This window comes from Notolepis coatsorum, assembly GCF_963971535.1.
Source record: "Notolepis coatsorum genome assembly, contig: SCAFFOLD_637, whole genome shotgun sequence".
Taxonomy (NCBI): Eukaryota; Metazoa; Chordata; class Actinopteri; order Aulopiformes; family Paralepididae; genus Notolepis; species Notolepis coatsorum.
The window spans coordinates 40,939-68,858 of record NW_028174695.1 but is presented as its reverse complement, the minus strand read 5'-3'; the positions used below and the strand labels follow the sequence as shown (position 1 = coordinate 68,858).

The window sequence follows — 27,920 nt, the reverse complement described above, 5'->3', positions numbered from 1 at the left end:
TGTCTCTAGACCGCTCTACCTCCTGAGCCACTGTCTCTAGACCGCTCTACCTCCAGAGCCACTGTCTCTAGACCGCTCTACATCCTGAGCCACTGTCTCTAGACCGCTCTACCTCCTGAGCCACTGTATCTAGACCGCTCTACATCCTGAGCCACTGTCTCTAGACCGCTCTACCTCCTGAGCCACTGTCTCTAGACCGCTCTACCTCCTGAGCCACTGTGCTGTTATCCTGTAGTCCGTGTATCCACAGGGGCAGCATTACCTGCACGCGGATCTCTGCCTCAATCTCTTTCCTTTTTTCCTCCTTGACCAGCTCGGCTTCATGCCTCTGGCTGTAGTTGCTCGACTCCTCACGGTTCTGCCACACATCTGATGATAAAAGACACGTTCAGTTGAGGTCAGGGAGGCAGCGACACAAACTCTTCACTGCCGATGCCCATTCTAACCCTAACCCTAACCTTTAAGCACCGTCAGATAGGGGGAACCATTCTACGGTAAATCCTAACCTTTGTCGTATATTCTATACATTTCTAAGGTTATTTACAGTGCATTGAGGTTGCCAACTAGAGGGAGAGAAGGAGAATGGTTCCTCTCATCTGACTTCAAATATAGCCAGTAGAGAAATAAACTGTGCAGCCAGACAATAGAGCTATAGTTAAAACTCATGATTTATTTGCCTCTGGGCTCAGAGTGAAATTAAATGTTGTTGTTTACATACAGGGATCATTTCATAGTACATCAAAACATGTTGTACAAAATTATTGATAAGGTTTGCACATCAAACCCAGTCTGTACATAAAACAGTAGTCATGTTTATCAAATGAAGAGAGAATCTACTGAGCATTTCACATGAGTAAACCTGGTCAACAGATAGGGATCTGTACATGTTACACTAAACTAAACAACAGTGGTTTTTCCATGATTTACTCACATGCAAGACAACAGCATTCTCTGGATGCTTAACAATGAGTTTTCCTTTTTATACTCAAAATGATGTCACAAGTTGACTTGATTCATAGCCAATCAGTTATATTATATATATATATATATATATATATGGCGTTCTGTTCCAATTGGTTCTTGATTCTAAAAACAGGCTTTCTTCTGTTTCTTGGTTTCCAATCAGGTTTGTCTTCTGGGGGCCGTCCGCCCCCTCCTTTGGGCTGTGGTCTTCTCAGTTGGACAGAGGGGTAATTCCCATAAACTTTTACAAAGTATTTCCAGTGTATATGAATTACACTCTTCCAGTATTATCACAGTTTTACTCTTTTGTTTACCTTTTGATACCAAATTGCATACTCAGGTGACATTCTAAATGACATTTAAATCCTTTTATCAAATAAGTCAGTTTAATTAATATAATCTTGTTTGTGCTGGTCTGCCCTCGTTCAGACCAGCTGTCCTCTTGACTCCTACGGGGGGTGTGAGGTACATTAACATAAAGTCAACTTGAGGTTCCCACTCTGTGCGTGGGAAGATCTAATCATTCTAGTCATATGTACTTAAGGCATTATTTGTATTTAACCATTATTACAGATATTTGCAGTTTTCAGTGATGATGTAACAGTGCGTTTTGTCTCTAATCTATAATTGTTTCATTTAGCCTTCTGCTTTTTGGTGCAACTGTCCCTGTGGAAAGGTGTTGTTTGTTCTATAGATTAGCCATTGCTTGAGTGGGGGTTGAGTGACTGTTCCTTCTGTTCTAAGTAGTTAAGTACATCTGTTTGTGTGGGGGTTTGTTGACTGTCTCCTGAATACAGTTCAACACAGCAGGGGTTTCATAGGGGCTCAAACAGTTTTACCTGTTTCCTGTCACGCTAGTATCACTCCTTATGGCACACCAGACTTTTGCATTGTGGTTTTCTAATTATACACACATATGGATTATGAAATACACAGTCAATGTTACCACACCTTTAAGCATTGTGAGATACGGGGAACCATTCTACTGTAACTCCTAACCTTTAAGCATCGTCAGATAGGGGGGACCATTCTAACTCCTAACCTTTAAGCATCGTCAGATAGGGGGAACCATTCTACTGTAACTCTTAACCTTTAACACATTGGGCGCCAGCCATTAGACGGGTCCCGTTGTAGCAATGCCACGCTTTAAAAGATAGGAGTGCGTACCTTGTTTGTAGAGCTATAGTATGAGGTTTTTTATGGAGCTTACCCACAAAGGTCTTGTGTCCCACTTCCAAATCAGACAGGAGAGCAGAGGGCAGCATCTTCAACCCTGCCTCCTCCTCCCCCTGTGGTTCAGTAGAAGGTTACGCCGGTCCATCTAAACACGCACTGCATTGCAATCTCTACCTGATCACAGTATGGTTGATTCGATTGAGCTAAATCCTCTTATTTAGTAATAGTAGTATTAGTCGTTTTTGTATTCAGTCATCACACACAATACAATATGCAATATGCAGACTGTCAACAGTCTTTGATTTTGGCAGTGACAGAAAAGGTACAGGCTGAAGCATAACACTTATACATGCCTGTCCTGTATTCTTAAGCCTCCAAAACGGAAACCAAAAAATTGACAAAATACAACTTATTCAGATTTGTAACCTTCAATAATATCTATACAAACCATTTTTTGGATAAGCAAAAGCAAATGACTAATTCTTAAATGTATATCAGCATTGTTCCACAAGTTACCTCAACAATAGAAATACATCTCCTTGTAATCCCTTTCTTAGCTTTTTGAACAGTAAACTTACAAACGTCTCTCAAATCATATTTGCTTTCCTGTATTGGGAAAAAAATAAAATGTATAATAAACCAAATCATTACATTTCATAACTTTATAAACAGTGGATTTGTGTGGTCATAGTAATCAGCCTTATAAATGCTTTAGATCTTTATATTGTTCAGAATTCATAATACAACATAATACATAATACAAACATGATTGAAAACAACACAATTCCAGAACAACCCACCTCTTCTCCTCCCTTCCCTTTGTCCTTTCCTTTCTTTCCTTGTTCCTTCTTCTCTTCTTTGCCCTTTGGTTTGTTGTTGACGTCCTCCTCCTCCTCCTTTGCAGCTAATTCCTCCATTAACTGAAACAAAGCATAGTTGCATCACTGTCATTTAATGATCACCTGTCGATTTGATTGACTGATTATTTTTTATACATCTTTGCCTACCAAGATGTCTGCGATGATAATGTAATACAGATTTGAACTACTGTACAAGCAGGCTGTGAACTATAGTTTGACTGTGTGATGGGAGGTAGATGCTGTACTGTACCTCCTGGGGGGTTTTCTCTGCGAAGAGAAGAGTGGAGCCTCCGGCCTCTTGCTCTGGGTAGTCTGGAAAAGATCCTGTTGCATCACTAGAAGTCAAACGTGCAGGAAAGAATGATACATTAGATAACCATCAACGTATCAGCACTTTGTGCCCCTGTGGCTGTTAAAGCGCTTTATAAATTAAGTTGGATTGGATGGATTGGATTGGACCATCAACATATTTTAATCAAAATCACCCTGATTGGGGAAATGCTCTGTGTAAAAAGAGGACTAGCAGACTACAGACTACAGAGAGTGGCACGTTCAGCCGAACGCACAATTGGAGGGGGGCTCCCCACTCTCCAGAACATTTACAACAAGCGGTGCAGGGGTAAGGCTAAGAGAATTATCAAGGACTCCAGCCACCCAAACAACTGCCTCTTTGAACTGCTGCGGTCAGGCAAGCGATACCGGAGTCTCATGGCAAGCACAGAAAGACTCAGAAGAAGCTTCTATCCCCAGGCCATCAGGTTGCTCAACGAACAATAACACTATGCAACAACCATCAAATGCACTCACAACACACACATCTGTGAGGTTTTGTCCGCTGCTCACCTACTCGCTCTGTTCCTTTAAGCCTACTCGCTCTGTTCCTTTAAGTTTTCAGTTAATTAATTGCATTCTCCTCTTCACACGCTTCTTCCTGTAGACGCCGTTTGATTGGTGCTTCCCCAACCACACGCTTGTCAATCTCATCCCGCAGCTGTCACAGCTTGTCATTAAGCATTCCTTTTGATTATATATACCCCGATTCCCCATCAAGTGTTGTTGGATCGTTTTGATATATTATCAGCATTTGCCGTTCCTTCCTTGCCTGCTGTTTTCCCTGTGCTTTGCCTCCCAGGACACTCAAGAAGTATTCCGCTTGGACAACCCGTTCCCCGTAACGACGCGCTCGCCCTGTTTGATCCTGCTCTCTTTACGCACAGCGCCTGGGTGAGTTTTGCAAGACAGTCTTTTGTCCCTATCGTTTTTCGTGTGTGTAGACACTGAAGAGATCCTGCTTTTTGTTCGGTCTGTCACTCACCCTGTGCCTGCTTTTTGGATTGTTCATTTGGGATAATATTTGCTTGAACTTTGCTCACTGTGTGTATTCACACCGAAGATATTATCACTTGGATTATTATTGGGACATCGCTCACTGTGTGTATTCGCACCGAAGATTCTATCACTTGGATTGTTGTTGGGACATTGCTCACAGTGTGTATTTACACCGAAGATTCAGTCACTTGGATTACCTGTTTTGGGACAAGTCACTTCTCCTGTCACCTGTTCTGTTCCCAACTGTACTCTGAGCTAACCCGCTCTCTCTCTCTCTCTCTCTCTCTGTCCCGTTACCACCTCGGAGAGCTGCCGAGAGGATTCTGCAGAGCGGCTCTGACGTCACTGTCAGATTCCTCAGACGAACCTTCCCGGGAGAAGCTGCAGAGCAGCAACATTCTTCTAATGCTTGTATCCCAGTCTTTGTTTGTTTTCAACCAAGTTCTTGCTGCTATTTTGTGAAATAAAACAAGCCCTAGTTTTTGGCAACTCTGAAACAACTCTCTTTGTGTCGTTAGCGTTTGGGGTCGGTGTCAAACCATAACATTACGATCCAACCAATATGACGACCCCAGCCGACACAGAGAGAGTCAGAACAGCACTAGCTGGTCAGATCGAGTTGACCAAGGATCACAGTCACCAACTAGAGAGGGCTGCGGCTGCGGTGCATGAACTCAGGGAACAGGTCCAGCCTATTCAAGGGTCCCTGGCCGCTCTGGCAGGACAACAGTCAAGTATACTCCTTCATCTTCACACGCTGAGCGACACCGTTAACGCTTTACTTGTACCCCCACTTCCTTCAGGAGCATTGGCAGGAGCATCCCCCGCAGCCCCAGCAGGCCCCGCGCTTCCCGATCCCGCACCTCGGGAACCCCGTCTCTCCGTCCCACGGCTGTTCGACGGCAATCCCGAGGAGTGTGCCACATTCATCATGCAATGTGAGTTGGTTTTCCGTCATCAACCCAGTCGATTCACTTCAGAAGGAGCCCGAGTGGCCTATATGACAAACTTGCTCTCAGGCCGGGCAGCCCAGTGGGTCACTTCCTCCTGGGCAATGGATGCAGATTTTTGTTTCTCCTATCCAGACTTCGTGGCTGAGCTCCGCAGGGTGTTCCACCATCCAGCCCGTGGTCTGGACCCTGGAGCCCGGTTGGGTACCTTCCGACAGGGGAGCGGCGGGGTAACAGACTACGTCCTGGAGTTTCGACTGGCGGCGGTGGAGAGTGGTTGGAACGACCCAGCACTTCGCCTAACCTTCATGAGGGGGCTCAGTGACGCAGTCAGGGACCAGCTCGCGACCCGGGAGGAGCCTGACTCCCTCGAGGACCTGTTCAGCCTCGCCATTCGCATCGACGGACGCCTCCAGGAGAGAAGGCGTGAGAGGACCCGACAGGTACCTCCTGAGGGACTCCGGACCCCCCGTACTCATGACGTTACTGCTGGTCGCCCTGCCCTCAACACGACTGGTGGTAGCTTACCCTCCCGTTCGGTTCGCGAGGAGGAACCCATGCAGCTGGGACGCTCTCATCTGAGCCAGGCTGAACGTGAGGCGAGGTACAGGTCCGGTCTCTGCCTCTACTGCGGGACACCGAATCGCCAACTGCCCCACCCGGCCAAAAGACCAGGCTCGCCGAGACCCCGGGAAATCCTGGTGAGCCGTTTTTCTCATTCCCAGAGCCGCGCACCACCTGGCCATCTGATGAGCGTCACCCTGGCCTGGGCGGACCAACGGGCCACGGTGGAGGCACTCATCGACTCTGGGGCAGACGAGAGTTTCCTCGACTTCGAGTTTGCTACCCGGGCCAACATTCCACTTGAGGACCTAGTGAGGCCTTTGGAGATCTTCGCATTGGACCAACACCGCCTGGCCGACATCTCTCAACGCACCTGCCCAGTCGTGCTGACCATCGCTGGGAACCACGTTGAGAGAATCCAGTTCCTTATCACCCGATCCCCTCTTGTCCCGGTGGCCCTGGGTAGGCCCTGGCTCGCGCTGCACGAGCCCCACATCGCCTGGTCCTCCGGTACCATCAAGGGCTGGAGCTCCTCCTGTCACGCCCAGTGTCTACAGGCGGCGTCCTGTCCCCCGCCCCGGAGGCCCGCTGGTGAGTCGCCTCCGGACTCTTCATCCATACCCCCCGAGTACCACGACCTCTTGGAGGTTTTCAGTAAGTCCAGGGCTCAGGCCCTTCCACCCCACCGTCCTTACGACTGCGCCATCGACCTCCGCCAAGGGGCTCCCCTTCCCGGCAGCCGCCTCTACAGTCTGACCGTTCCGGAGAAGAAGGCGATGGATCAGTACATCTCTGAGTCCTTGGAAGCAGGACTCATTCGGCCTTCCTCCTCTCCGGTGGCGGCCGGTTTCTTCTTTGTTGGGAAGAAGGACGGGGACCTTCGACCCTGCATCGACTATCGCCAGCTCAACGAGATCACCATCAAGAACAAGTACCCTCTTCCTCTCATGAACTCCACCTTCGAACCTCTCACCCAGGCTACCGTCTTTACCAAGCTGGACCTCCGGAGTGCCTACCATCTTGTCCGTATCCGTGAGGGCGATGAATGGAAGACCGCCTTCAAGACCCCCAGGGGCCACTACGAGTACCTGGTGATGCCGTTCGGCCTCACCAACGCCCCGGCGGTATTCCAGGCGCTCATGAACGACGTCCTTCGTGACATGCTGGAGGTGTTTGTGGTGGTGTACCTGGACGACATCCTCATCTTCTCCAAGACCCTCGAGGAGCACATCCAGCATGTCCGCCGTGTGCTGGAGCGCCTCCTCCACAATCGGCTCTTCGTCAAGGCGGAGAAGTGCCGTTTCCACTCCGACTCCGTCGACTACCTGGGCTTCATCGTGGAGAAGGGCTTGACCCGAGCGGATCCTCGCAAGATCCAAGCTGTGGAGGTATGGCCTGAACCCACCACTCGGAAGGAGTTACAGAGTTTCCTCGGGTTCGCCAACTTCTACCGAAGGTTCATCCGGAACTACAGTCAAGTGGCGGAGCCACTTACCAGACTGACCTCTCCCGCCCTGCCGTTCGACTGGTCCCCAGCGGCATGTGCTGCGTTCCGCTCCCTCAAGAAGAGGTTCACTTCCGCCCCGATCTTGCTCCACCCTGACCCCAAGAGACAGTTCATCGTTGAGGTGGACGCCTCGGATACTGGACTGGGGGCTGTCTTATCCCAGCGTTCGGCAACGGACCAGAAGGTACATCCTTGCGCCTTCTACTCGCGTCGGTTCCTCCCTGCCGAGAGGAACTACGACACCGGCAATCGGGAGCTGCTGGCGGTCGTGGCTGCTTTGGAGGAGTGGCGTCATTGGCTTGAGGGGGCCGAGGAGCCATTTACCATCTGGACGGACCACAAGAACCTGACGTTCATCCGCGCTTCCAAGCGCCTCAACGGTCGGCAGGCGAGATGGGCCAGCTTCCTCAGTCGGTTCGACTTCTCGCTGACTTTTCGTCCTGGTTCCCGCAACACGAAGGCCGATTCCCTGTCCCGGTTACACTCCAAGGGGACTCCACCCTCTGAGGACCCGACTCCCATCCTCCCGGAGGCCAGGGTGGTTGGAGCCATCACCTTGGGCATCGAGGGGGTGGTTAGACGTGCCCTACGCTTCCAGCGTGCTCCAAGCAACGTTCCGATTCATCGTCTCTTCGTCCCCGACTCTGTCCGGTCCCGGGTGCTGCTGTGGGGCCATACCAGCCGGTTCGCCTGCCACCCGGGCGTTCATCGCACGTTCTCCTTCCTGGCTCGTCGTTTCTGGTGGCCCACCATGCGGAACGACGTCAAGGAGTTCGTATTGGCCTGCGCGGTCTGTGCCCGCAGCAAGGCCTCGCACCAGGCACCCTCCGGGCTGTTACAGCCACTTCCCGTTCCGAGCCGTCCTTGGTCACATGTGGCGCTAGACTTCGTCACAGGTCTTCCCTCCTCCCAGGGGAACACTTGCCTTCTGACCGTGGTGGATCGATTCAGCAAGGGGGTTCACCTCGTGGCCCTTTCCAAGCTTCCCTCGGCGGCCGAGACGGCGGACCTCCTGACTCACCACGTGTTCCGCCTTCATGGTTTTCCCCAGGACATCGTCTCTGACCGGGGGCCCCAGTTCACCTCCCAGGTATGGCGGGCTTTTTGCAAGGAATTGGGGGCGACGGTCAGTCTTTCCTCTGGTTATCATCCCCAGACTAACGGACAAACGGAGAGGATGAACCAGAGCGTGGAGTCTGCTCTTCGGTGTGTGTGGCAGCCGAGAGACCAGCTTCCTGGAGCCGTTTCCTTCCCTGGGTCGAGTACTCCATCAACTCCATGGTCAGTTCCGCCACCGGCCTCTCACCATTTGAGGTTTCCCTGGGCTACCAACCCCCTCTTTTCCCCGCACAGGAGACGGAGGTGGCAGTTCCCTCCGTGCAGGTCCACCTCGACCGCTGCCGACGGGTCTGGGAGATCACCAGGACCGCGCTGCTCCGGACATCTGAGCGCGCCTGTCGTGGGGCCGACCGGCGCCGGGTTCCTGCGCCGACTTACCACCCTGGGCAGAGGGTGTGGCTTTCCGCGAAGGACCTCCCGCTTCGGTCCTCGGCCAAGAAGCTTAACCCCCGTTTCGTCGGACCTTTCGAGGTTCTGAAGGTACTCAGTCCGGCGGCTCTGCGTCTGAAACATCCTGCGTCCATGCACATTCACCCCGTTTTCCATGTCTCCCGGGTTAAGCCTGTCTCCCTCAGTCCCCTGATGCCTCCAGCTCCTGATCCTCCGCCTCCCGAGATGGTGGATGGTCACCCCCAGTGGCAGGTCCGCCGGTTGATGGGCGTTCGACGGCGGGGTCGGGGGTTCCAGTACCTGGTGGACTGGGAGGGTTACGGCCCGGAGGAGCGGAGCTGGGTCTCCCGACAGCTCATCGTGGATCCCGGCCTGATCACGGACTTCCATCGTGCCCATCCGGACGAGCCAGGTCGGCCTGGTCGCCGGGTGGCTCCCGTGGAGGGGGGGGTACTGTGAGGTTTTGTCCGCTGCTCACCTACTCGCTCTGTTCCTTTAAGCCTACTCGCTCTGTTCCTTTAAGTTTTCAGTTAATTAATTGCATTCTCCTCTTCACACGCTTCTTCCTGTAGACGCCGTTTGATTGGTGCTTCCCCAACCACACGCTTGTCAATCTCATCCCGCAGCTGTCACAGCTTGTCATTAAGCATTCCTTTTGATTATATATACCCCGATTCCCCATCAAGTGTTGTTGGATCGTTTTGATATATTATCAGCATTTGCCGTTCCTTCCTTGCCTGCTGTTTTCCCTGTGCTTTGCCTCCCAGGACACTCAAGAAGTATTCCGCTTGGACAACCCGTTCCCCGTAACGACGCGCTCGCCCTGTTTGATCCTGCTCTCTTTACGCACAGCGCCTGGGTGAGTTTTGCAAGACAGTCTTTTGTCCCTATCGTTTTTCGTGTGTGTAGACACTGAAGAGATCCTGCTTTTTGTTCGGTCTGTCACTCACCCTGTGCCTGCTTTTTGGATTGTTCATTTGGGATAATATTTGCTTGAACTTTGCTCACTGTGTGTATTCACACCGAAGATATTATCACTTGGATTATTATTGGGACATCGCTCACTGTGTGTATTCGCACCGAAGATTCTATCACTTGGATTGTTGTTGGGACATTGCTCACAGTGTGTATTTACACCGAAGATTCAGTCACTTGGATTACCTGTTTTGGGACAAGTCACTTCTCCTGTCACCTGTTCTGTTCCCAACTGTACTCTGAGCTAACCCGCTCTCTCTCTCTCTCTCTCTCTGTCCCGTTACCACCTCGGAGAGCTGCCGAGAGGATTCTGCAGAGCGGCTCTGACGTCACTGTCAGATTCCTCAGACGAACCTTCCCGGGAGAAGCTGCAGAGCAGCAACATTCTTCTAATGCTTGTATCCCAGTCTTTGTTTGTTTTCAACCAAGTTCTTGCTGCTATTTTGTGAAATAAAACAAGCCCTAGTTTTTGGCAACTCTGAAACAACTCTCTTTGTGTCGTTAGCGTTTGGGGTCGGTGTCAAACCATAACAACATCCACACGCACGCACTCACTTTAAACAAACAACACACTGCAGCACCCACTCTCCACACTTTAGAACACCTAAACACACTTTATATTTATTGGTAAAGGCTTTGCACTACAACCCATACCTCAGTACACCTTACTGTAAATTGTACCTAAATTGTACCTCATCCCATTTCTGCTTTGCACTATATAGTATATTGTATATTAGTATATTGCATAGTATATTGTATATTGTATGGTAACTCAGTTACTTCTATTCTGCATGTATATACTGAACACTGTGCCTACGTACGTGACTTCTATTTTTTACTTCTATTTTTACATGCTATACTATTTTATTGCATACTTATCTTTTGTCTAGCACAGTCTCTGGAGCGTAACAGAAAGAAGCATTTTGTATAAAAGTATTCTGTATGACAACTATTAAAGAAACTTGAACTTGAACTTGGACTACATTTTTTTTTTATTGTCAATGTCCATAAGGCAATTGCAGTGTATTTATTCTGCATATATCCCTCCTAGATACACATGGTAACTTACACTTGTGTATTTCACGAGATGTCAGAGCACACAGGGGGTCGCCCCACAGTTGCAGTTCCCCTGGAGCCTTTTGCTCAAGGGCACGTAGGCAGACTGTGGTCACCAGCCACCCTTCAGTCACTGACTCATCATTCTGCCAGTGCCTGGGATTCAAACCAGAAACCTTTCGGTCACTGGTCGGCCTCTGTTAACCTCTCTGTACGATCTTACCGACATGCAAAGAACCACTGCCGGATCTGCTCTTGCATGGTCTCCTTCATGTCCGGCCCCTCCACATCTCGCAGGTTTCTGGTGATGGCCACCATGGACTCCTGGTATTCCTCCTCGTTCTCTCCCTGTTTACTCCGTCTGCGAGCTTTGGTAGCCTGGGCGGAGGTGGTGGCAGGGGCGGGCTGCTGCTGCTTTGGGTCCAAAGCCTGAGAGAAGACATTCATACAGCGTCTCTAGGATACAGTGTCTGTCTAACAATGTATACAAATGATGGAGAGTGCAAGACTGCGTGTTGATGGAACTTCAAGAGATTTATTTAAGAGATTTATTCGTCACATACATACACGAGACATGTAGTGAAATGAAGGTGGCCATGCCCGCCTTGATTGTGCAAAGAAATACAAATAAAATAGATAATAAATAGACATGATAAAAGGTACTAATATAAAATACTATACAATGCTAAGCTTACGAATGAAAGGTAATGAGTCCTATATACACTACTATACAATATGCTATACAATATACATTTATGCTATATGTAACTATACTAACTATACTATGCAAAAACATACATTTATGTTTTTTAAAGAACTTTGTGAGTCTACGTTGACCACGCCCAGAGACAACCAGTGTCGTGTCTGTTTAACTCACCAGACACAACCAGTGTCACGTCTGTTTAACTCACCAGACACAACCAGTGTCACGTCTGTTTAACTCACCAGAGACAACCAGTGTCATGTCTGTTTAACTCACCAGAGACAACCAGTGTCACGTCTGTTTAACTCACCAGACACAACCAGCGTCATGTCTGTTTAACTCACCAGACACAACCAGTGTCACGTCTGTTTAACTCACCAGACACAACCAGTGTCACGTCTGTTTAACTCACCAGAGACAACCAGTGTCACGTCTGTTTAACTCACCAGACACAACCAGTGTCACGTCTGTTTAACTCACCAGACACAACCAGTGTCACGTCTGTTTAACTCACCAGAGACAACCAGTGTCATGTCTGTTTAACTCACCAGAGACAACCAGCGTCACGTCTGTTTAACTCACCAGACACAACCAGTGTCACGTCTGTTTAACTCACCAGAGACAACCAGTGTCACGTCTGTTTAACTCACCAGACACAACCAGTGTCATGTCTGTTTAACTCACCAGAGACAACCAGTGTCACGTCTGTTTAACTCACCAGAGACAACCAGTGTCATGTCTGTTTAACTCACCAGAGACAACCAGCGTCACGTCTGTTTAACTCACCAGACATAACCAGTGTCACGTCTGTTTAACTCACCAGAGACAACCAGTGTCATGTCTGTTTAACTCACCAGACACAACCAGCGTCACGTCTGTTTAACTCACCAGAGACAACCAGTGTCACGTCTGTTTAACTCACCAGACACAACCAGTGTCACGTCTGTTTAACTCACCAGACACAACCAGTGTCATGTCTGTTTAACTCACCAGAGACAACCAGTGTCACGTCTGTTTAACTCACCAGACACAACTAGTGTCACGTCTGTTTAACTCACCAGAGACAACCAGTGTCATGTCTGTTTAACTCACCAGAGACAACCAGTGTCACGTCTGTTTAACTCACCAGAGACAACCAGCGTCATGTCTGTTTAACTCACCAGAGACAACCAGCGTCACGTCTGTTTAACTCACCAGACACAACCAGCGTCACGTCTGTTTAACTCACCAGAGACAACCAGTGTCACGTCTGTTTAACTCACCAGAGACAACCAGTGTCACGTCTGTTTAACTCACCAGACACAACCAGCGTCACGTCTGTTTAACTCACCAGAGACAACCAGTGTCACGTCTGTTTAACTCACCAGAGACAACCAGTGTCACGTCTGTTTAACTCACCAGACACAACCAGTGTCACGTCTGTTTAACTCACCAGAGACAACCAGTGTCACGTCTGTTTAACTCACCAGAGACAACCAGTGTCACGTCTGTTTAACTCACCAGAGACAACCAGTGTCACGTCTGTTTAACTCACCAGACACAACCAGCGTCACGTCTGTTTAACTCACCAGAGACAACCAGTGTCACGTCTGTTTAACTCACCAGAGACAACCAGTGTCACGTCTGTTTAACTCACCAGAGACAACCAGTGTCACGTCTGTTTAACTCACCAGACACAACCAGTGTCACGTCTGTTTAACTCACCAGAGACAACCAGTGTCATGTCTGTTTAACTCACCAGAGACAACCAGTGTCACGTCTGTTTAACTCACCAGAGACAACCAGTGTCACGTCTGTTTAACTCACCAGAGACAACCAGTGTCACGTCTGTTTAACTCACCAGAGACAACCAGTGTCACGTCTGTTTAACTCACCAGAGACAACCAGTGTCACGTCTGTTTAACTCACCAGAGACAACCAGTGTCACGTCTGTTTAACTCACCAGACACAACCAGCGTCACGTCTGTTTAACTCACCAGACACAACCAGCATCACGTCTGTTTAACTCACCAGACACAACCAGTGTCACGTCTGTTTAACTCACCAGAGACAACCAGTGTCACGTCTGTTTAACTCACCAGACACAACCAGTGTCATGTCTGTTTAACTCACCAGAGACAACCAGTGTCACGTCTGTTTAACTCACCAGAGACAACCAGTGTCACGTCTGTTTAACTCACCAGAGACAACCAGTGTCACGTCTGTTTAACTCACCAGACACAACCAGTGTCACGTCTGTTTAACTCACCAGACACAACCAGTGTCACGTCTGTTTAACTCACCAGACACAACCAGTGTCACGTCTGTTTAACTCACCAGACACAACCAGTGTCACGTCTGTTTAACTCACCAGAGACAACCAGTGTCACGTCTGTTTAACTCACCAGAGACAACCAGTGTCACGTCTGTTTAACTCACCAGAGACAACCAGTGTCACGTCTGTTTAACTCACCAGACACAACCAGTGTCACGTCTGTTTAACTCACCAGAGACAACCAGTGTCATGTCTGTTTAACTCACCAGAGACAACCAGTGTCACGTCTGTTTAACTCACCAGAGACAACCAGTGTCATGTCTGTTTAACTCACCAGACACAACCAGTGTCACGTCTGTTTAACTCACCAGAGACAACCAGTGTCACGTCTGTTTAACTCACCAGAGACAACCAGTGTCACGTCTGTTTAACTCACCAGACACAACCAGTGTCACGTCTGTTTAACTCACCAGAGACAACCAGCGTCACGTCTGTTTAACTCACCATGCCCAGAAATATCAGCTCTTCCTCACGTTCCTTTAAGGTCCTCTTCCTCTGTATGTAGCCTTTCCACACCTGAGAATGAAGTCTTCATTTGTCATCATTTGTATCTCGTACAATGAGAAGTTGTACATCTCAGAGCTCATGTCTATGAAACCATGTGATTATCTGTATCTAGCGAGGGAGGGAGGGAGGGAGGGAGGGAGGGAGGGAGGGAGGGGGGGAGGGGGGGAGGGAGGGAGGGAGGGGGGGAGGGAGGGAGGGAGGGGGGGAGGGAGGGAGGGAGGGAGGGAGGGGGGGAGGGAGGGAGGGGGGGAGGGGTAATGTACATAGTGATGTAGCTACACTACCCCCCCTGATGAGCACGGTGCACACAGTACCTTCTGGATGCAGACCACAGCCGAGTCAATAGCAGCTGCCCCCAGATCCCTGTCACGGTCCCAGCTCTGCCTCTCCTTTCCCCTGTGGATCTCCTTCATGAACATGGCCCTGGTGCGCCCCTGGCGAGCTCTCTCTGCTACCTGGATGATCCTAACCGCCTCCTCCAGGTCCATTGTTAATGCTACAGACTGACAGGGACAATAGAAGAAGTGGTAAACTGATACTGTAGTAATATGTAGATCAGTGGTTCTCAAACTACGGGTCGCGACCCAAAGTGGGGTCGTGGGTATAGGTGACAGCGCATTGGCAAGTAATTTTCTTTAATACAAGAAATAAATTTTTTTATATATTTTTGTATGTTCTGGCAACATATTTTGGCTAAATATGCCTCGTTTTATAAATTTGTATTGATAACATAGTGCTGTAATATAATTGTCTAATAAATATGCATGATCAAAGTAAAAAACATGTGCTTTTATTTTGATATTCCTTAATTCCACATTGAAATGACACGATACCTTAAGTGTGGGGTCGCCAAAAAGAATCCTAAATAAAATGGGGGTGTGGTATAAAAAGAAATTTGAGAACCCCTGATGTAGATTATACTGTAAAAATACTGTAATCTTATTTTTGAATGAATGACCAAGTAAATAGTAAATAACATGATCAAGTACAGTATGTTGTTTTTTCCCTCGACTGAACTGTAGCCAGTGTAGAACTCACTTGGGGTCTCTCTGGAGTACCTTCCATCCTGTTGAGGATGTCCTTTAACATCGCCCTTCGCTCCTGTAGCATTTCGCTGCGTTCACTGATGAAATAGCGAGGGATAGGGATCTCTATGTCTGCCTATAAGGGGAAATCAAAGACAACAGCTCTCATGGTTTCGTGGCGATTGAAGAATCTATATAGCATTCCTTCTTTTTTGGGGAAGGGCATTACCATGAGCCAACCTTTACAGTCCCTGCCTGGTTATGAAGTATGTTAAGTGAACGGGGACTGCTGGTCACTTCTGCCCCCAAGACAGCACCTTTATGATATTTAAATCCCTGGACTCTGTATATTATTCTGCCCTCAGATTCATCACTAATTGATTGATTGATTTAAAATTGTATTAACAGATTGCAGAATGGGTACAATACAATTGTTAAGGGGATGCAGACCAGAGAAAGGCTTTCGTCTTGTTTACATCAGGGTCCCCCATTTTCAATTCATCATAACATATATGACATACATGACATACAGATAATGATAGATACAACACTCATCCCTGTGTCCTTTATAAGAAGGTTGGTTGGTCCTCTCTGATGGAGAGGCGCAAAAAAACACTGGTATTTGTTCATTTTTAAGGCCATTTTTGGTAAGCTACCTCCTTATACAAAATCATTATTGGAATGGAATGTTGGTACCTATGGATCCCATTCTAGTGACTGGCTGGTCCTTAAGGTCCAGTTTGCTCGTAAACAGGGTAAATATGCATTTTGCTATGATGCCCCTAGCTCATGGAATGAACTCCAACAGTCCTTAAAGCTTGAGATTCTCCCCTCTGGTGCAGAGTTTAAAACCTTGATCTCCAACCTTTGTCAATCAAGTTGTATGTGTTTTAATAGATTTGTTATCCTTACTACTTTTATCCTTACTCGCCGTGTTGTCTTATTGTTATGATTTTATGTGCTGTGTGATTTTATATGCCCTTTTCTTTGCTTATTTCTGTATGTACACTCGACGTGACTGTAAATGAGGGAAACCTCAGTTGCCTTTCGAGTTTAAATAAAGGTTTAAATTAAATTAAATATTTATGTTGATTGTTAAACTGTGTGGGTATCAAACAGGAGACTATCTGGTATCAAACAGGAGGAAAGACTGTCAGGTTTTGGGCTGTGTGGGTATCAAGCAAGAAAGACTGTCAGGTTTTAAACTGTGTGGGTATCAAACAGGAGGAAATACTGTAAGTAGATCAGGTTTTAAACTATGAAAGACTGGGTTTTAAACTGTTTAAACAGTAATTGTAATTGTTTAAACTGTTCTGTAAAGCGTGGGCACTGCACTATTGCATTATTTTATTCTGTCTATTCTATTTTACCAACTATTTTATTGCACTGCACTATTTTACTCTTGTCTATTATATTTTACGCTTTTATTAAAAATGTTAATTGTTGTGCACCCAAGTGGCGACCCATGTAACGCACTGCATCGCAAAGCGGCTGACTGGGGTTCAAATCCCGGACCCGGCGTCCTTTGCCGAATGTCTTCCCCCCGCTCTGTCTCCCGTTCTTCCTCTCTCTCTCCCTCTACCGGACTGCCCGGTAGTACAAACAAATAAAAATCTACCAAAAACATAATACAATATTTTTTTAATGTAATTGTCTATATTATGAGTAGGCCTATCAGTGATAATTAAACCATAAACAAAGAGGCCTATTAAGATGTTAGATCCTAATGTGAAAAACTATGTGATTTAATGTTCTATGCCTTACCTTGAATTTGTCTATTTTGCTGCTGTCTATTTTATGCTCATTGTATACTTGTTTTATGTCTGCACTTCATGTGTAACGGAGGTACCGCATGTCTATCCACAGTCACGAGGGACTTGTATAGTGAAGTGGCTGTGGACGTTAAGCGGTACTGCAAGTAAACTCACTCCCCAGAGGCATCCAGACCCAGTACTTAGAAGTGAATTCACCTCAGGCGGTTAGGTGGCCGAGCGGAGATTGCGTTTGTCACCAGCCCCGGAGCTGTGAGCTGGATTCGCCTGTTCGAATCCAGCTCACAGCTCCGGGGTTGTCACCAGCTTGGCTGGCCGTCTGCACTAATACAATTGGCTGTATTAGAGGGTGGGAGAAGCTGGCGGGGTGGGTCCGGGTCGTTGTAAACAGCGACTCCTACAGTTCGGTCGGGGCGCCTGCTAAGCGCGGATTGGACTTGAGGGGGATAGTGTGGTCCTCCCACACGCTATGCCCTCTCAATGAGAATCCGCGCTGCCAGGTGAAAAGAAGCGGTGATTGGCTGGACGTGTGTCGGAGGAAGCACGTGGTAGCCTCCACTCTCCCAGATGATCTGACTGTGGGGGGTAAGTGCGCAGCGACCAGGAAGGGACTGGGAATTGGCATACGACTAACATTGGGATGGGAGAAAATCGGAGGAAAATGGAGGGGGAAAAGACCAAAAAAAAATAAAAAAAAGTGAATTCACCTCTTGGTACGGTGGTCTGTGATGCCGCTCGCGGCGCGCGAGGCCGGGGTTCAACTCCCACTCAGGGCGATCCCTTAACAGGGGTCGAATCGAAACACAATGCAGAGCGAGATCACACGGGTCACACATGCATTGCTCTTGATCTGCCAATTTTGTGCACATTTTTGCCTATGTCTTTTTTTTACTGCTGTGAAGCACTTCTTGTATGAAAGGTGCTATACAAATAAAGTGTATTATTATTATTATTGACTGCTGAGACTCACAGGTGTGAGTTTCAGATCCTGGACCACATCATCCAGGTAGTGGTACTCCGAGAACTCTTTCTCCACCATCTCGTGCTTGAGCTCCAGCACTCTCCCCATCACGCCCTCCAGGACCCCCCGGATCACGCGTCTCTTCTGGGGGTGGACCACCTGGTCGTAGGCCTCCTCCAGCTGCCGGAAGATTTGAATGTAACGTACGTAGAGGGTGGCCACGCGCTGGACGAACACCACCCGGTCCTTTTCTGGACGAGGGGGCTCGACAGGGAGCTCCTGAGTCAGCAGACTGCTCAGCTCCACTTGGGCTTCTGCCCATTGCTTGTTGTACGCACTGGAAAGAGATAAGATGAGATCAGATATTCCTTTACTGATCCCCTTGGGGGAATTTAGGCATTATAGCAGTATGGGGGCGGGGGGGGGGGTACAGGTATGGGCAACAAACTTGCAGTTCCGCGCTCGGGTTCTGCGATCTGATTGGCCACTGACGTACGCTCTCTCTACGCCCAAACAGCGCGTTACGCTAGTTCTGCCTCTAAGCTCTAACAGCCTGCAGCCTGCTAGCATTATCGATTTCATAACATAAATGTTCAAAACACGACAAGACAGTTTGCATCACTTCCCACGGTTCTCTGCACTTATTCTACCGGTAGTGCGGTAGTTGTTGCCACGGTATTGGGTCTTTGGGTGAATACTTCATTGGCGGGGAAGAAGAACACTGATAGCGGTGTGTGGACCGTCCTGCGAGCCCCAGACCACCGCCCCGCGAGCCCCAGACCACCGTCCTGCGAGCCCCAGACCACCGCCCCGCGAGCCCCAGACCACCGTCCTGCGAGCCCCAGGCCACCGTCCTGCGAGCCCCAGACCACCGTCCTGCGAGCCCCAGACCACCGTCCTGCGAGCCCCAGACCACCGTCCTGCGAGCCCCAGACCACCGTCCTGCGAGCCCCAGACCACCGCCCCGCGAGCCCCAGACCACGTCCCGCGAGCCCCAGACCACCGTCCAGCGAGCCCCATGGGACGAGACCAGGTAGAATTTTAGGCGCACAGGAAATAAGTCTCGCGGGGCTCGCGGGGCGGTGGTCTGGTCACCCAAAGACCCAATACCGTGGCAACAACTACCGCACTACCGGTAGAATAAGTGCAGAGAACCGTGGGAAGTGATGCAAACTGTCTTGTTGTGTTTTGAACATTTATGGTGTGTTGATGGAATCATGTTAATATAGAGAGATGAAAACAATACGTTATTTCGATTGATATGAAATCGATAATGCTAGCAGGCTGCAGGCTGTTAGAGGTTAGAGGCAGAACTAGCGTAACGCGCTGTTTGGGCGTAGAGAGAGCGTACGTCAGTGGCCAATCAGATCGCAGAACCCGAACACGGAACTGCAAGTTTGTTGGTAAAAGACACGCTGCCCGGCATGGTAATAGTAAGACATAAATACAGGCAATAAATATTATAGTACAGTAGAAAGGTAAAAATAGGCAGTGTAAACAATATAATTAACTCTGAATATAAGCATATGAGCAAGTAGGCAGTGTGATCAAAGGTGCAGATGAGGGTCTGTAATATGACCTGAATATCAGTTATATTATACATTACAATAAATATGGTTACAATAAACACTAGAATCTAAATATATATGTTACACCCGCTAAGTTCTTAGCTTTAAGAAAGACACAAGAGTGTAGGTTAATTTAACCATAATATTTATTACATAAAAGGAGTGGACAACATTATTATAAGCCCACTTCAACCTCATGCTCAGGAACCCCAATCAGTCTTGACCGGGCAGGGTTTTATTCACAGCAACCTGGTGACACTTCACACAATGAAGGAGAGTAATATCAATTGTCAATAAATAGCATGTCATACGATCAATTGTCAATAAATAGCACTTCATATGATATCGATTGTTAATAAATAGCACTTCACACAATGAAGGAAACTTTATCACACATCAATAAATACCACGTCAAGAACTGTATAAAAAGGGATGTCAAACTTCTCACAATGAAGTAAACAGATATCCTACCACTCTGTGATTCAACTTGTGCAAACTGTGCATAATCACGGCATCCATATGATAATGGCACACTAAGCCTGCCCGTGTTCACGTCTGAGAGAGGTACCTTGTACATGGGTTGGTGTTATGGTGGGGGGGAAACGGACACACAAATAAACAAACAAACATACATGTAAAGAAAACTAATCCGGCCCAAGGGCAAGACCCAATTCTTTTTGCCCATCTACCGGCCCATTGGCCCGGGCGGATTAGACATTATATTAAACTACCAAACAATATATACTAAAAGTGTTTCACGGCAAGAGCAGCTGGACCACTGGTGCTCTGGTTCGTCGGTGGTCCTATAATCCTACCGACTACTTTCAATCCCGCTGGGAACCAGGCAAGTGATCTTAGCGTGTAATGCTTGTTCCTGCATTCCGGAGTGAGGTGTGCACCTACCTCACTGCACCGGCCGCAACAAACAATTCCAACTAACGTTCCTCCCGCAGGTAGCCCCCTATAACAGAACCTGGCTCATTGAGGCCCCTCCTCCTTTCTCATTAATGCCACCCGTCACATACACCCCCTCCAAATGTATCGGCGTCCCGACGATATACCAATACAATCTACTACTTGGGGAAAACCTTAAACTGCAGATTTAGGGAGTCTAAACGGATTATCGTGTTTGCCTGCAGTACTCCTATTAGACTTCCTGAGGCCTTCCACCACCACTGGGAAATCTGTCTCCAAGTCACCATCCCCTCCTTCCAACACATCATCCTCTGGACCAAGCTCGGATTCTGACATTGACCCCTCACTATATGACTCCAACGGCCGTCCTTCAGTCAATGTAACATCTGTATCCTCCACCCCATTGTCTCCTCCATCCCCCTGCTCCTCCTGCTCTTCCCCCAAATCATGGCCTGTATCAGGCCTCAACCCACCTATGGGCATACCTCTCATCTCAGTCCGGTGGACATGCCGTACCGGACCATCCTGAACTGCAGGGGTGATGGAGTAGACTACACCACGTTCTGCGGGGCACTGTACCACCCGGTAAGGGGTCGGTTCCCAGACATCCTGAATCTTGTTACGACCCTTCACCCCATGGTTACGGACATATACAAGGTCTCCCTCCCCTATAAATGGATCTCTCACTTGCTCTTCCTGTTTCTTATCTCTGTACTCTCTCCTTGTAGCCAGGCGCTGTCGTACATGGCTATACGCTCCCTCCAGTGACTCCTGGTGCTCCTTTACCCAGTCCTCTAGACCCTGCTCTGCCTCCTCTAACCCCTCCCCTAGCAAAAAATCCACAGGGAGTCGGGGCTCCCGGCCAAACATTAAAAAGTAGGGAGTCATGCCAGTGGACTGATGCACGGTGGTGTTCTAGGCATAGGTTAACTGAGGAAGGTGCCGCGGCCAATATCTCTTCTGGTCTGGGGGCAGTGTGCGCAACAAATCATGTAATGTGCGATTATATCTTTCACACTGACCATTTCCCTGAGGGTGGTAAGGGGTAGTACGAGACTTGCGAATCTTGTAGACCTTGCATAACTGCCTGACCAACCCACTCTCAAAGTTTCTTCCTTGATCTGAATGGATACGTTCAGGAGGACCAAACAAATTAAACCACTGTTTAACCAGAACATCAGCTACGGTACTGGCCCGCTGATCTTTAGTGGGAATGGCCTGGGTGTATTTGGAAAACACATCTGTTAAGACCAGCACATTTTCTCTTCCATTTGAAGCTAGTTCCAACATGGTGAAATCTATAGCCAGGATTTCATGTGGCCTAGAGCAGTGTTTCCCAACCGGTGGTACGCGTACCACTAGTGGTACGTGGGTGGTCCCCAGGTGGTACGTGAAAAGATTTTGAAAAGTAAAAAAAAAAAAAAAAATTATTATTAGAAATTGTACAGGAAAACTGTACCCACATAATGAATAATGCATAATCTGTAATAATGTAACCAAAATTGGGGGCATTCAAATTAAGTAATCATTTGCTGGCTATAATTATATTATTATTGGCGCTGAGTTCAGCTTCCCGCCCGCCGGCGCCGGACTGTCTGTCAGCTGTCAGGTATTCATTGAAGCGCTGGTGTTTATTGAGATAAAAATCATTATGGATCAATGGCTGAGTCGAGATGGTTCATCCAGAAACAATGTAAAGCATATAAATTATGTTCGCTTTGCAGTTGGATGAATAGACGGATGTCAGTGGGGAAGCACAACTGATTGCGTTTGTGCGTTACAAAGACACTTTGGAGATGAACGAGCACATTCTGTTTTACAAGAAACTCACGGGGAGAACTACTGGACTGGACGTTTTTAACGTTATTGACAATTTTTTCTCTCAACACAAGCTGGATTGGAAATACTGCTCATGTGTGCACAGACGGCGTCCAGAGTTAAATTATGTTTTGAATGATGCCGTAAAAGTGATCAACTTCATACAGTCCAGGCCTTTGAATCATAGACTGTTTCAGTCACTTTGTGAAGACGGTGGGTCAGACTCAGAACATAAACAGCTCCTGCTTCACACCGACGGTTATCCCGAGGGAAGACGTTACAGCGAGCAGCTGTTCGAGCTGCGCAATGAAGTGAGGGCATTTCTGTCTGAGCACACACACCCCCTTGTGGCGATGTTCGACGACACAGACTGGGTAGCTCGGCTGGGAAACCTCTCTGACATTTTCAGCAAACTCAACCAGCTGAATCTCTCTCTTCAAGGTAAAGACACAACTGTTCTTAGCTTGTATGACAGGCTCAAGTGTCACATTAATTGGTGAGTTACTAACTTTTTTTTAGTCTTTAAACAATGGCTATTATAATTTATATGATTAGTTATGATTGAATATATGATTTAAGTGTCACATTAATTGTCGCATTGGGTCACAAAGACAAAAATCTCCTCTTCTCTATCTCTCCTCATCACTTCTCTCCTTCTTCCACTCCCAGGTTTCACCTTAGCTACACACACACACACACACACACACACACACACACACAGCCGGTCTGCCACAATATATAGACTATTCATTTATTAATTATACATCCTGGGCATCACCACGATTGATTGCGTAGTAGGTGGTACTTTTGGTTGGCTTGAAATGCTTTGGTGGTACAGTACTCAAAAAAGGTTGGGAACCACTGGCCTAGAGGCCTGTAGACTGCCCATAACTGGTTTAATTTTTGGCTGTACAGCTTTAGCCAACACACATCTCCCACACTGCAGACACCATTTCTCGACATCCCTGTACATATTTGGCCAGTAACACCGCGAACGCGCAAGCTGCAACGTCCGCTCCACCCCCTGATGCCCATGATTATCATGCAGCTGAGTGAGCACATCTTTATGTAAACACTGTGGTAGTACAAGCTGATAGATCTCCTTACCACCATCAGGAGATTTACACTGTCGATACAGCACTGTCCCTTCCTCTCTCAGGCGCCCCCATTGGCGTGCAAGCTCCTTGGTACCCTGGCCAAACCTCTCCCTCTCCTTTGCATCGGGTGGCCTGGCTTTTCTCCAACAGGCCAACAGTGGTCCAATAACTGGATCTTGTTCTTGCAACACGGCTCTCCTTGGAACAACCTGGAAGCACAGAAATGTCAGACTGGATGCCAAAGAGCCCTTCCTCCCAGACATCTTCCTCCTCCGAGGCCTCAGTCGTACTGGGCTCCCTGTACCGGCAAGACAAGGCATCCGCATTACCATTCCTAGTCCCAGGACGATATTTTAAAGTAAGGTTAAATGGAGCCAGCTCGCCTGCCCATCGTTGCTCTACTGCACCAAGTTTAGCTGTGTCTAGGTGGGTAAGTGGGTTGTTATCTGTATATACAGTGCAGGAACCCCCTAACAGATACCCTCTGAATTTCTCCGACACTGCCCACTTAAGAGCAAGAAACTCTAGTTTCATAGAGCTATAGTTCTGCATGTTCTTTTCTGTAGGTTTAAGTGCCCTACTAGCATAAGCAACAGGCCTGAGCTTCCCTCCATGTTCCTGGCAAAGTACTGCCCCCAACCCCGCATGACTAGCATCAATCTGTAACACAAATGGCCTATGAAAATCTGCATAGGCCAACACTGGTGCAGAGATCAGCGCCGTCTTTATCTGGCCAAAATTCTCTTCACACTCTGGTGTCCAGACCGGGGCCAGTGGCTTCCTGGGAGTCTTACCCTTTTTTATGCCTGGGGACAATTGTGCTGCTGCATGATTTAAAGGAGCAGCCATCTTTGCAAACCCAGCTATAAAGCGCCGATAGTAACTAGCAAACCCCAGGAAAGATTTGAGCTCGGCCAGATTAGTGGGGGTCCGCCACTCCTTCACAATTGCTACCTTGTCCGGGTCTGTTGCCACTCCCTCAGCCGAAACTACATGGCCCAGATATTTCACTTGCCTCTGAAAGAAATGGCATTTAGAACCCTTTACCTTGAGCCCCTGCTTCTGTAGCCGAGAGAAAACTTCCTCCAGCCTCTCTATGTGCTGCTGAACAGAGGAAGAGAACACAATCACATCATCAAGGTACAGTAAAACAGACTGATAACGGCAATCTCCGAACATGCGCTCCATAAGGCGTTGAAAAGTGCTAGGAGCATTGCACAATCCAAATGACATCCTATTAAATTCGAATAGACCGAATGGAGTACAGAATGCCGTCTTTGCCCTATCCTTTTCCACAACCTCCACTTGGTTGTAGCCACTGGCTAAGTCCAGAGTTGAAAACCATTTAGCTCCCACCAGTCCATCTAATGACTCCTCAATCCGTGGCAAAGGGAACGCATCTTTCCTAGTCTTAGCATTGAGGCGACGATAGTCTACACACATTCGGTTTCCGCCCTCTTTCTTCTGTACCATGACAATGGGTGATGCATAAGGGCTACAACTCTCTCTGATGATCTGGCTGTCCAGCAGTTGTTTTATGTGGGCCCTCACCATATCATATTGAGACGGGATGATGCGACGGTACGGCTGCCGTACAGGAGCATCATCTAGCAGGGGGATCTCATGCTGAATCAGATTGGTACAGCCCAAATCAGCTTCACTTTTTGCAAACAGACTGTTATATTTATTAATCAAAGCTGCCGCTTGTTGTTGCTCAGATGCATCTAATCCCTCAAAAGAATTAGGCAAAACCCAGTCAGCCCCCCCCCCCAGCTTCAGTTCCTGGAAGGGACACAGATGCTGTGCACTCATTGTTAATCACATCCCTGCGAAACTCAACCTGAGGAGCTGGTTCTGATACTATAGTTACCATGCTCACCGTAGCGATGACCCTGCGTGGGGTTAGCCAAACATCAGAGTAGCCCACATTAGTGATTGGTACATATGTTATCCCTGCTTCAGCTGTCACTAGGGCAGGTGAAACCAACAGCCCTTCTGGAAGTACCCCCTCACCTGGCCGTAATGGCTCCACCAATAATTCCATGTGCTGCTGTGAATGGACCTTAGGACATGTTACAGGGACCATTATTAATGTACCGGCAGCTACACAAAATGGCCGCTTACCTCTCACTCTGACTCTGAAGGGCTCAGGGGAATTGGCCATGGTCTCCTCCACTTGGCAGTGTCTAAGGGCTCGTCTCCATTCCGGGGCCTCTGTCACTCTAGGATCCTCAAAAAGACTAGAGCCAGACTGTACAAACAACTCCTGATAAAACCCTTTGATTACATTCATACCCAGTACTCCCGGGGTTAACCTTTTTTTATGCTGCATTTGAGGGTCATCTGCATCTCTGACTACCAGGACACCCCTGCCCGTGATACATTTTCCCAAAATCGTGATGTCCAACTCCAAATAACCCAGGTATGGCAGCTCTAGACCATTTCCTGCCCGAAGATCTAACCATGCACACTCACGTAACTGAGCATCGGTGAGGTGACCAAAATGTTCTTTAAAAAAACTCTCAGTCATCGTTGTGACCATGGACCCAGTATCCAATAATGATGGAACCACAATTTCCCCCATCTTAACCTCCACTACTGGACATTCACTCACAAGTGTCGACATAACAGATGGATTTCGTCCTGAATCAAGCTTAGTCTCAGGGTTTATATGACTTTGCTCGGTAGTAGTGGGCTCTCGTCCCTCTGCTTGGCCTGGTCCCTTTTTGGGCTGGGATGTTTTTGGGAGAGCTGCAGTGCAGTAACGTGCTATATGGCCCCTTTGATCACACCGAAAACAGATAGGCTTTCCATCAGGAGCAGGAGCTCTTCTAAATCTAGATGGAGGTTGAGCCCCACCTTCCTGTTTGAAGGGCTGCAATGCTTTCATTAGCACATCCAATTGTCTCTGTTGAGCCTCAATGAGGGCTTTCAGTTCAGAATAACTTGATTTATTTTCAATTGGCTCGCAGGACACTTGTGCCTGGACTTCATTCGAAAATGGAGGGGAGTGATTATCCTTTTTAAATGACCGTTTTTCACACTGCGCTGTCCACTCAACAGCCTCCCTCCGTACATCCCTAATTTTCCAATTAGGGTTCACACAAATTTTGTCTCGTAATCTTATACTCAAACCATGGTCCTTGACCCCCTCACAAAATTGGTCACGCAGGTCTCTTTGGGACTTAGGCTTAGCCTGTGCGTCTGTTTGAACAATCTGATCCATTTGGGACATAAGGGCATGGGAATAGTCCAACAATGACTCCCCCTCACGTTGTTTGCGGTTAAAAAACCTGCGCTGAAGAGAGATTAGAGAGTGTGAACATCCATACACTTCTCTCAATATCTGAATTATTCCACCAACAGTCTCTCCCTCTTGTTTGGGAAGATATTTAACCTCTACCCGGGCCGCCCCTTCTAAATGGTTATACACACAATTAGCTTTTTCTTTTTCAGACGATTTTAACTGGATATGGTTCTCAATCAGTTCAATCCATTCTTCCAGGGTAGGCGAGTCTGCGTTATCCAGATTGCCCGAGAATTTGGGTACCTTTTCACTCTGCTGGATGTACACCAACCGTGTTCCCCCTTGAGCCTCTGCAGCTGGCTCCACATTGTCCCCAGTGCTGCTCGAAGCTCCTGGTTGAACGTCTGGCTGCAGTCTCTGCAACTCCTGCTCCAACTCCTGTATGCGCTGCGCCATCGCGTCTGGCTCCATGGCCTATGAGAACTGATGAGAAGACCACAATGGCCCTGGATCCTCTCTGCTGCGTGGCCCTGGCCCACCGCTGCTCTTGCCGTTTCACGTGCTCAAAAATAAGGAAAAAAACATGTAATCCGCTTCCCCCATGAAAAGATAAATGCTTACTTAGCTAGGACTACTGACTACGCCAAATGTTACACCCGCTAAGTTCCTAGCTTTAAGAAAGACACAAGAGTGTAGGTTAATTTAACCATAATATTTATTACATAAAAAGGAGTGGACAACATTATTATAAGCCCACTTCAACCTCATGCTCAGGAACCCCAATCAGTCTTGACCGGGCAGGGTTTTATTCACAGCAACCTGGTGACACTTCACACAATGAAGGAGAGTAATATCAATTGTCAATAAATAGCATGTCATACGATCAATTGTCAATAAATAGCACTTCATACGATATCGATTGTTAATAAATAGCACTTCACACAATGAAGGAAACTTTATCACACATCAATAAATACCACGTCAAGAACTGTATAAAAAGGGATGTCAAACTTCTCACAATGAAGTAAACAGATATCCTACCACTCTGTGATTCAACTTGTGCAAACTGTGCATAATCACGGCATCCATATGATAATGGCACAC

General features: G+C 47.9%; 1 protein-coding gene across 1 annotated transcript; it reads right to left on the bottom strand.

Moving 5' to 3' along the window:
- Nucleotides 1-262: 262 nt before the first annotated feature.
- LOC311247497 (dynein regulatory complex protein 11-like) lies at nt 263-27,272 on the bottom strand (the record flags this gene model as incomplete). Its single annotated transcript, XM_084338540.1, has 12 exons — nt 263-369; nt 2,174-2,249; nt 2,940-3,059; nt 3,250-3,334; nt 11,113-11,318; nt 14,351-14,422; nt 14,728-14,916; nt 15,452-15,574; nt 18,181-18,508; nt 23,675-23,778; nt 24,617-24,673; nt 27,120-27,272. Coding segments are annotated over 12 exons (1,620 nt in total), but the record flags the coding sequence as incomplete, so codon positions are not given.
- Nucleotides 27,273-27,920: the final 648 nt, after the last annotated feature.